General features: G+C 38.8%; 1 protein-coding gene across 8 annotated transcripts in view; it reads left to right on the top strand.

Annotated features, from left to right (window-relative positions):
* Positions 1–7,741, top strand: part of LOC309621446 (uncharacterized protein) — a 583,198-nt gene extending 575,457 nt beyond the window's left edge. For 7 of the 8 annotated variants that reach the window (XR_014240024.1, XR_014240025.1, XR_014240026.1 and 4 more), the window contains one exon: positions 5,216–5,864. Coding sequence is in view for 1 of the 8 variants with exons in the window: in XM_082408931.1 (XP_082265057.1) it covers positions 6,736–6,834 (99 nt within the window). In the remaining 7 variants the exon portion in view is untranslated. Of the gene's footprint in view, positions 1–5,215; positions 5,865–6,735 lie in introns of those variants that run through there. The other variant, XM_082408931.1, reaches the window with a different exon arrangement.
* Positions 7,742–11,524: the final 3,783 nt, after the last annotated feature.

The raw sequence follows: 11,524 nt of genomic DNA on the forward strand, positions 1-11,524 counted from the left end.
TGATCTGTCCATTGGTGAAAGTGGGGTGTTAAAGTCCCCTACTATGATTGTGCTACTGTTGATTTTCCCTTTTATGGCTGTTAGCATTTGCCTTATGTATTGTGGTGCTCCTATGTTGGGTGCATAAATATTTACAATTGTTATATCTTCTTCTTGGGTTGATCCCTTGATCATTATGTAGTGTTCTTCTTTGTCTCTTGTAATCATCTTTATTTTAAAGTCTATTTTGTCTGATATGAGACTTGCTACTCCAGCTTTCTTTTGATTTCCATTTGTATGGAATATCTTTTTCCATCCCCCCACTTTCAGTCCATATGTGTCCCTAGGTCTGAAGTGGATCGCTTCAGACAGCATATAAACAGGTCTTGTTTTTGTATCCATTCAGCCAGTCTATGTCTTTTGGTTGGAGCATTTAATCCATTTACATTTAAGGTAGTTATCGATATGTATGTTCTTATTACCATTTTCTTAATTGTTTTGGGTTTGTTATTGTAGTTCTTTTCCTTCTCTGGTGTTTCCTGCCTAGAGAAGTCCCTTTAGCATTTGTTGTAAAGCTGGTATGGTGGTGCTGAATTCTCTTAGCTTTTGCTTGTCTGTAAAGGTTTTAATTTCTCTGTCGAATCTGAATGAGATCCTTGCTGTGTAGAGTAATCTTGGTTGTAGGTTTTTCCCTTTTGTCACTTTAAATATCTCCTGCCACTGCCTTCTTGCTTGCAGAGTTTCTGCTGAAAGAGCAGCTGTTAACCTTATGGGGATTCCCTTGTATGTTATTTTTTGTTTTTCTCTTGCTGCTTTTAATATTTTTTCTTTGTATTTAATTTTTGATAGTTTGATTAATATGTGTCTTGGCCTGTTTCTCCTTGGATTTATCCTGTATGGGACTCTCTGCACTTCCTGGACTTGATTAACTATTTCCTTTCCCACATTAGGGAAGTTTTCAACTATAATCTCTTCAAATATTTTCTCAGCCCCTTTCTTTTTCTCTTCTTCTTCTGGGACCCTTATAATTCGAATGTTGGTGCGTTTAATGTTGTCCCAGAGGTCTCTAAGAGTGTCCTCAATTCTTTCCATTCTTTTTATGTTAATCTGCCCTGTGGTAGTTATTTCCACTATTTTATCTTCCAGGTCACTTATCTGTTTTCTGCCATTGATTCATTCTAGGGAATTTTTCATTTCATTTATTGTGTTGTTAATCATTGTTTGTTTGCTCTTTAGTTCTTCTAGGTCCTTGTTAAACATTTCCTGTATTTTCTCCATTCTGTTTCCCAGAGTTTGGATCATCTTTACTATCATTACTCTGAATTATTTTTCAGGTCGACTGCCTATTTCCTCTTCATTTGTTTGGTCGGGTGGGTTTTTACTTTGCTCCTTCAACTTCTATGTGTTTCTCTGTCTTCTCATTTTGCTTAACTTACTGTGTTTGGGCTCTCCTTTTTGCAGGCTGCAGGTTCGTAGTTCCCCTTGTTGTTGGTGTCTGCCCCCGTTGGCTAAGGTTGGTTCAGTGGGTTGTGTAGGATTCCTGGTGGAGGGGACTAGTGCCTGTGTTCTGGTGGATGAGGCTGGATCTTGTCTTTCTGGTGGGCAGGACCACGTCCGATGGTGTGTTTTGGCATGCCTATGTCCTTATTATGATTTTAGGCAGCCTCTCTCCTAATGGGTGGGGTTGTGTTCCTGTCTTGCTAGTTGTTTGGCATAGGGTGTCCAACACTGTAGCTTGCTGGTCATTGAGTGGAGCTGGGTCTTAGCGTTGAGACGGAGATCTCTGGAGACCTTTCGCTGTTTGATATTATGTGGAGCTGGGAGGTCTTTGGTGGACCAATGTCCTGAACTCGGCTCTCCCACCCCAGAGGCACTACCCTGACACCCGGTTGGAGCACCAAGAACCCTGTCAGCCACATGGCTGCTGAGCCCCTTTGAGCTGCTGCCTGCTCGCTGCCTCTGGAGGTGTGGGGACATCCCCCTGGATCCTGGTCCTTGTTTAGCAGCTTTGCTTCATGAGCTTTCAGACTCTGAGCATTTTTTTTTTCCAAACTGTGTCCCAAAACCACCTGGATTTGGCCTAGGTCCGACTCAGAAACCCCAGAATTTTAATTCTACTTCCTTCACAGAATCCTTGTGCTGTTTGCATTGTTTTTTTTTTTTTATTTCAAATTCTTCTTCAGTGCTTTTGATTTGTCTTTATAGAATCTTCTATGGTTTATATCAGTTCTGGGATTTAACTTGACCCTATTAAGTCTAATAAGTTAGCTTTATTCCAGTAATGCAAAGCTAGTTTTGTATTTAAAAATCAATCAGCGTAATCTACTATGGAAACAGTACAAAGAAGAAAGACAGTATGATCCTATCAATTGATGCAGAACAATCATTGGAGAATAATCAATACCCAGTCTCTTAGGAAACTAACATCCTCAACCTGATAAAGAACATCTATAAAAATCTCTACAGATAGCATCATACTTAATGACTGATTATTTTCCCTGTAAGATCAGGAATAAGTCTCACTACTCTTTGGGGGGACTTCACAGTGAGGCTATGAATTAAACTATTATGTGATTCAGCACACAATTAAATTTTGTGTTTAATTTTCAGCAGTATCAGTCTTGTGGCTACAAGAAATAGGAGATGTTTCTTTAGGGATGACGTGGAAGCCATCTGGTTCTCAGACCATCTGAGCTGAGAATTAAAACACCTGAGCTTGTTCTTTTTAATATATAAATAATTATACTCGAATTAATTCATCCCACACCACAGTCATCATCACTGCTGTAATGGTCAAGGGCAACAGTCACTTGGGCTCCCAAAGCACATGTTTCAGTTGGTGCATCATCACAATTAACCATGGGTGGTTAGTGTGGATTAATTAAATTGTATGTCATTGCATGCCATGGATTACTAGCATCTCATCTTCCATTAGGCAGGAGCTCAGCACCATGCCAAGCCCAAAAGCATGAGCAAACTAACTCCCAAACCCATCTTTATGGTTTATCTTCTAACACCACTCTCACTATCAAGTTGGACCCAATCAGGAGACAGAAACTACACAGGTGTAAACAGGGGAAATATAAGGAATTATTATACTATGATAGGAAAATAACTCTAGAAATGGAAGGAGAACTCTAAAGGGTACCTTAGGGCTTAGGAAGAGGACCCAAGGCAGGCCAAACTTGGAAGGGGAATTTGGACTTTGTTGAATAAGATGTGGTTACAGACCACCACTGGAGAGAAGTTTACTGAATTGCCCAAGCTAGAGCTGGTCCATAGTCACTGAAAAAGCAAGAATAACACTCTGGGTGGGACACACATGAGCAGAAGCTTGTAGGCAGGCATGCAGAGGGAGTTGGGGCACTACCGTAGACACTTTTGGAACTTGGAGTTGGATTGGCCTTGGTCTGCAGAAACCAAGCATACTTACATGTATGGCCCAGGCCAGGGTGGTTCTGGTCCACTGTGCGGAATGAAGATCAAGCTTACACCAGCTTGGTGTGGCTTACCTAGTCGAGAAGTGGGTGCTGGGGAGGCATGACCTGGGCTGGGGCAGTCCTTTGCTCGCTGGGGCTCCCTGCTCTTCTGCTGTTGCCTGAATCAAGAGTTGGAGAAAAAGTGCTGTGTAAGCCACACCCTGAGGCATGGAGCACTGGAGAAAACTGTATAGTCAATAGTAAAGAAAAAATCATACTCTCCAAGAGGCTGGTGAATGAGCATAAGGAACCATGAAGGAAAACTTCTTATCCCTGCAGTGTCTCTCCAGAGCACTCTCCTGACAAAACTTAACATCAAGCCAGCTGGCAAGGGGAACATTTAAAATGTCCAACTACCTTGTCTCGGATTAGGCAATTAAATAAAAATTTATAGTAGAGAATCATTAAATTGATAACTGGCACACCACACCTTTTTTTACCTTTTACCATTTCTCTCTCTGTCTCTCTGTCTCTGTCTCTGTCTCTCTCTCTCTCTCACACACACACACACACACACACCCCTCATATGTGTATTTATGTAAGTATTTGTAGTGTCTAAATGAAAAATTAAAATATAAAATTTTCAATAAAATATGCTCAGCCATAAGTATGTTAAAGACATCATGCAGTGGTCAGATGCATTCATCTCTAAGGGGAATAACTATGAATGTGGTGTTGAGTGCAGAATGATGCAGGGGTCTTGGCTTAAATATCTCAGGGTCACCGGTGAAGTAATTTTTCCAAAATGCAAACAACCGTTGATAAATTTCAAACAAATTAAGAATTATCATTTGATATAAGTGGCAGTTGCATTCCTGGAAATTTCTACATACATTATACACGTGTAAAAATCATTTATAAATACACAAAACAGAGTTGGTACTAGATTCTTGCTGTAGTGTAAGGGCCTGACATTAAGCTTTTGATTGCCAAGGCATCCATTTCAAAAGACATCCTTCTTGAAGAAACATATTGCCAGCTGTATGACACAGCTACCAGCAAAACAACCAGATAAGGAATTAGGCTGCCCTCACTCATGAATTTCCCCTTTCAGATAGCCCTGCATAACCTAGATAACTGACCACTTGAGTGATCCCATCTCTTCCTCCCTGTGCCCTAATTCCCACTCTTATGCTTTAAATTAGCTAATAAGGAGTGAACCTGCAAAATTCTAGATATCCCACCCTCTGACCCTAATAAATGCAGAGCCCCAGGTCCCCACTCTCGCCTTCTCAACCCACTACCTTGCTGTGTGGCCCTCAGGCATGCTGTGTATCCTTCAGGACCTGTGAGTAATAAATATTATTTCTCAAAATTCCCTGATGGTTTTTGCTAAGATGTGTCCTGCAATCATAACAAGAACTACAAGGGCCAGTCTAGCCACAGCAGTGGCCTGAGTGGGGGAACTGTCTTTGGGGCTTGTTATGAGCAGTATGGACCCAGGTGAGTGCCTCAGGTATTTCTAGACAAGAGGATCTTTATCAAAAGGCTGGGACAGTCACAACATATGTAAACACAGTGTTTTCACCCATATGAATGTATATGTGGACAATCAGAAGTTGACTGTGATAATTGCCTGTGTGACAGGCTGTGCAGTATCCCTGACCCTTTCCCACTCAGTGCCTATCACTGGGCCAAACACACATAATTTCATTACTTTTCCAAATGACCCATGGGGTTCAGTCCTCCACAACCCTTGGGAACCACTGCTCTACCTTCTTCATGCCTCTTTGCATTGCACTCCTGCTTTCTTTCAGGTTCCCTTTTGGCACTGAGTGTCTGTCTTCTGACCTATGATGTTTGTACTTCAGAAAGAAGCTTGGTGGTAAAGAGGACGGCTCCCCATTACCACAAATTTTGCTGATACCACAGGGAAGCACATGTGGATCAGTCTGGCAGCCCTCCTTTCTCTGCATGTCATGACTGAGGAAGATCAGGACCGTGTTCTGATCCTCACCATTCCTCTATCGCAACCCATTTTTTTCTTCAAAGATGCTGTTAAATCTTTCATTAATGTTGTTTTGCCTGCATACTGTGATTTTTTTTTTTTCTTGGCTTTGGAGTCAAACTGAACTGAGTTGAAATATGGATGTATGGTTTTCATCAAAAGAAACAGCCAATCCACAATATTGTTTGAGATAAGACTATACCAACACCAATTATTTTCACTACATTGAGAGGCAGAGAGGTTGCTTTCATCTTACAAAGGGTAAACTTTATTTTAATTTTTATTTTATATTGGAGTATAGTTGATTAACAATATTGTGTTAGTTTCAGGTGTACCACAAAGTGATTCAGTTATACATATACATGTATCTATTCTTTTTCAAATTCTTTTCCCGTTTAGGTTATTACAGAATATTGAGCAGAATTCCCTGTGCTGTACAGTAGGTCCTTGTTGGTTTTCTATTTTAAATGTAGTAGTGTGTACATGTCAATCCCAAATTCCCAGTCTGACCCCCCCACCACACTTCCCCCACTGGTAACCATAGTTTGCTCTCTAAGTCTGTGAGTCTGTTTCTATTTGGTAAATAAGTTCATTTGTATCATTTTTTTTTTTTTAGATTCTGCATATAAGCGATATCATATGATCTTTGTCTTTTTGTCTGACTTACTTCACTTAGGATGATAATCTCCAGACCCATCCATATTGCTGCAAATGACACTATTTTGTTCCTTTTAATGCCTGAGTAATATTCCATTGTATATATGTACCACATCTTCTTTATCCATTCATCTGTTGTTGGACATACAGGTTACTTCCATGTTTTGGCTATTGTAAATAGTGCTGCAGTGAACATTTTGGAGCATGTATCCTTTCAAACCATGTTTTCCTCTGGATATACGCCCAGGAGTGGGATTGCTGGATCATATGGTAGCTCTATTTTTAGTTTCTTAAGGAACCTCCATACTGTTCTCCATAGTGGCTGTACCAAGTTACATTCCTACCAACAGTGTAGGAGGGCTCCACAAAGGATAGACTTTAACGAGAAGGGAGATTTGATTTGGTTACCAAAAATAAGTATGTACATACACACATATATACATTTACCACAGGCTTCCAGTCTGAGTAACATGACTCTCCTAAAACCTGTTTTTTGCTGATGATACTCCAGTTTATAATTATGTTTATGCAAATGGTTCCAATGAACTCTAAGACTTTTGTTGAGCAAAAAGAGAAAAGAAACACATGTATACTGTACCCAAAGATTAGAACTTCCTGCTTTTTAATTCCTCAGGCAGTTTTAAATATTCTTTATGGCTTTCATTCCCAAAGGTAATCAATGATTATGCAGACATGCACGTTACACTCCATGGGAGCTGCCCTTTCAGGAACTTGGTTTTGAGCTGTAAAGACTCCCACTATGTCTCCTGAAGGTCATGGTAAGATGTTTAAATCACAAATACAGCCGTGTGATCACTGAATTCTCCTAAGGAGCATCTTTCTTTTGACTTTTACTTATATATGTTCTCTTTTAAGTGTCTCAAAGAAGCCTGAGGCATTGTAGGCCCTTTGGGTACTTTGAATTTTTTGTAAAGTGTTAATGATACTTTATAATAATGACATCAAATGAATTGACGTTTGATCACACACAAAAAATTTTAACTTACACTTTTTTCTTCATTTACTGGCTTTCAATGGACTTCCAAAACTTCTAGGGACCTATACAGAAAATGACCCTTTAAAATGAAAATATACCACTCTGTGTTTGTCATAAATATGTTATCAAAATATAAGAAAATCTATTAGTGGGGAAAGACAAGTAGAAGAATGTCAAAAAGTTGTGTAGAAAGAGATCCTATCTACTACTTTGCTCAGTCATCCACTCTGCATTTTAAGAGAGACATTGAATATTTCTAAAATAAAGTGACCCACATGGTAGACTATCTAGAAACAAAGTCAAGTGATTATTAATTTAAGGAAGTGCATGTGTTTAAAATGCAGAATAGAAAATAAAATTAGGGCCAATCTTGAAAATTGCATAATTTTTGGAAGCAAATTTCATCACAATAGTTCTTGTTTTGTAACAATTAGATCAGTCCAAAAGGGAGATAGTGTATTCCTTATTGTATGAATTTAAGAAAAGGCTTTTTCTTTTCCTCCAGGAGTCATAGATGTTGTATTGAATATAAGCTTTAGATGGAACATCAAGCCAATGCCTTTCACGTTTCCTTTTAATGTTTGTGTTCGGTGTTTTTAATCGGGATCAGTACGGAGCCTCACTCATGGTAGATCTGCAGTATTTGTTTACTTCTGCTGTGAATTCATGTCATTTATGTTTATTGATGATTCTTGATTCATGGGATGCTTATTATTTTCATGCAATAAAAAATAGATATTAGGCACTTTATGTATGTTGCATCTGGGTAATTCCCAACTGCATTGTTTATCATCAATGCAAGTGTCACATTGCCTGAGATACCTTCTCCAGCTCTCTCAGTCAGAGCAACTGGATGCCTTCTCTGTTGCCTTTAGAACTTTGGAAAATTCATACATACACAGAGATCTAAAATGCACACACACATCTATACATATAAACATGTACATGTACATGTATATGTATATATATCCACCCACATAAATATTTTACTTTTTCTTTCAATAAGTTTTTTCATATTTGTGTGATTTTTAACAACAATAACAGAACCCTATGGGGTCAAGTATACCATAGGCAGACTTTAAAGCAGAGTGTGAATATCTTAAAATTAACATATTATAAAGATAGAAAATATAATATGAAAATTGAACAAAGCAACTTGATAATTCCAGAATAAATGCTTAAGAATTCTGTGACTTCGATAATACAACTAAATAACACTTTCGTATATGTACAATAAAGTTTTCTGTTTCTCTAGAACAAAAAAAGGATTACATGGCTTCCAATGAATGTGTCCCCTGGCTCTTTTTTTTTTCGAGTTAAGTTTTATTTGGGGCAAAATGAGGACTGCAGACCGAGAGACAGCAGTTCAGATAGCTCTGAGAAGCTGCTCCGAGGAGGCAAGGCGGGGAGCCAGGTTATATAGAAGTTTTGTAACAAAGGGCAGGTAGTCCGAACATCAAAAGATTATTGTTAATTAAGGAAAACCAGATATCTCAAGTTAAGGAATTCAGGGCTTTTCTATCTGTATCACGTGACTATACGATGCACACCACAACTTTTTGCCAAGCTATCAAATCCGTATTAGGGCTTTGTTTGCTTGCTTGATTGTTTATATATCCATAGCTATTTCCGTGTTCTCACCAAGTTCCAGCTTGTGTTACACTTACATTTCTTTAAGACTTTAGAATAGTATTACCGTGTCGTCAACAATAACTCAATTTCAGCTTTTCTACTAAAAGCTGAAATTGAGTTATTGTTGACGACACGGTAATACTTTGGAATAATATTTCTTATGGAATCAGGAAAGCTGAAATTGAATTATTGTTGATGACAAGGTAATACTATGCTAATAAAAGACTAAAGGCACCCTGCATCCTTGATACAAATTAAAAGATAGATCAAATGCCTTCGAAGAGGAAAGTCCACCCTCTTTCTCTAAAATAGACAAGAAGAAATACTATCTACTAAGGAATGTGAAAGAGAGATTTTGATTTGTAATGAATATATCATTTTGGAAGTGTGCTTTGGTATCATTAAGTATTCATTTATTTTCTTACTGATTTACTCAGCCCCCATTATTGTCTGCCATATGCATTACCCCATGTTACATGCTGAAGTGGAGAGGGGTGATAGCAAAGACGAATTGGGGAAAATGGACATTAACAGTGTACCAAAGAAAACTTAAAGTTCTGCAGAAAATCGTAAGGACATCTGGAAGAGGTGGTCACTTGCTCTGACTTGAGGGAGCTGGAGAAAGCATTTCAGGTGAGGCCATGCACGTCTTGGTCCAAACATTGCAGTGTGACTTCACCAGGTGAAAAGGATAGGTATTCCTAGAAGACAACACTAGAAATCACAGAGTGGGGAGAGGAAATCAACAGCAACAAAAATATAACAGTGCATTAGGCAATAATAAAAGCTTTCAAAATGACTAGTCATAGGGTTTGGGAAGAATTGCAAGACAAGGTGACTAACAAAAGAGATAGGACCACACTGTATAAGTTTTTGTTGTTGTTTGCTTCATAATTCCTAAAGAAAATGGCAGAGTCAGCCAGTACAGTAAAATGTAATGTTTACAGTCAAAGAGGTCTCAAGGTAGGGTAAGAAGCAACAGTAGAGCTCTGGTCTGCAGTGTCATGCATTCCAACTGCCTCTTCTGTGCTTTTTTTCCTTTTGTGCTCTCTGCAAGGCACTTAGTGTTCTTATGTTATCTTCCGTGTTTCCTCTTCTTAAAAACATCCGGCAAAACCAATTCAACCTAAGGTGTAGAGCCCCAGAGTGAGGACCATGCTAAGCCATAAGAAATGACACACAGGTTATGGAATCAGGATTATTAAAGAAATACCACTGGGGAGAAATAAGGTCGTGTCTATGCTAATTACCGACATCCAAAGGAATTATGAACTCCTACGTTTTTACTCAGTGACATTTCTACAGTGAGGCAGGAGGAGAGGTAATCCTCCTCAGAGATGTAGTTGTGAACATATTCTTAGTTCTAACACACCACTCCTACTTGTCCTGCTCTCCCAATTCACTTGGCCACATGACTTGTTTTGACACTACAGGCCATTGGGTACCAGCCATCACGGATTAGTCTGTAAATCTGTTTTCTACTTTAGGTGCCTAATTTCTCATTCATTATTTGCTTTGTTCCCTTCTATGTCCAATCATTCTCCTATCTATTTTCTCTAGTCTCTAAAAACCTTGACAGCAAATTTATGGTAATTATTTGATTTTTATTCATAAATTTAACTTACATATCACAACAAAGTACTTTGCAAGCAGAGTGGAAGGTCATTGCCATAAGGAAGTTGAGGGGCACTAAAAAGAGATTTTGTGGAAACTGTAATGTTTAACCTGGATATACCTATAGGTAAGATTATAAGGTGGCAGAAGAGGGAGTGTCAGGCAAGAAGTTTGGAAGCCAGTAGGATTAGGGGTATTTAAGAATGTCATAACCAGGTGGCTTGAAACTGTCATAAAATGCAATAATCAACCATTGTCACTGGTTGGGTTCTCTGGAAGTAGATGTTGAGGATGGGGTGTGGTGTGCAGAATATTCAAGAAGAATCAACACCCAATGAAAGACAAAAACAAGGATTGCCTCAGGAATAAAAATGATAAAACTTTTAGAAATTATTAGTGTAAGCCACTGTTAATAGATTAAAAGAGACATGATACTTTTGATTATCTCAGTATTTACAGAAAACGACCCATGACACCATTTAACATCCTTTCATAGTAACCAGAACAACAACAACATAAACCTCAGCAGACTAGAAATGAAAAGATACTTATTTTAACTTGATAAAGACAAAAATCAAAAAACAAAACAAAATAAACATCATACTGGAAGGTGAAGGGTTTAAACCATTTCTTTTAAAATTGGGAACGTGAAAAGAATGCCCACTGTCACTGCTCTATTCAACGTTGTGCTAGGAAGCCTAGCTAAGGTAGTAAGACAAGAAACGAAACTATCATGTATAAGAAATATAGGGCTTCCCTGGTGGCGCAGTGGTTGAGAGTCCACCTGCCAATGCAGGGGACACGGGTTCGAGCCCTGGTCTGGGAAGATCCCACATGCCGCAGAGCAACTAGGTTCGTGAGCCACAATTACTGAGCCTGCGCGTCTGGAGCCTGTGCTCCGCAACAAGAGAGGCCGCGATAATGAGAGGCCCGCGCACCGCGATGAAGAGCGGCCCCCGCTTGCCGCAACTAGAGAAAGCCCTCGCACAGAAATGAAGACCCAACACAGCCATAAATAAATAATAAATAAATAAATACTTTAAAAAAAAAAAAAAAAAGAAATATAAAGGAGGAAACATAATCATTATTAGCAGTAGATAAAATAGTTGTCAACATGGAAACAAAACTCTAAACAAATTTTTGAATTTCAAAGACAGTTTAGCATGTTTGCAGGATATAAGAGTATTACCCTAAAAATCGATTGCAGTTAGATATCAC

This window comes from Balaenoptera borealis, assembly GCF_965194805.1.
Source record: "Balaenoptera borealis genome assembly, contig: HAP1_SCAFFOLD_463, whole genome shotgun sequence".
NCBI lineage: Eukaryota > Metazoa > Chordata > Mammalia > Artiodactyla > Balaenopteridae > Balaenoptera > Balaenoptera borealis.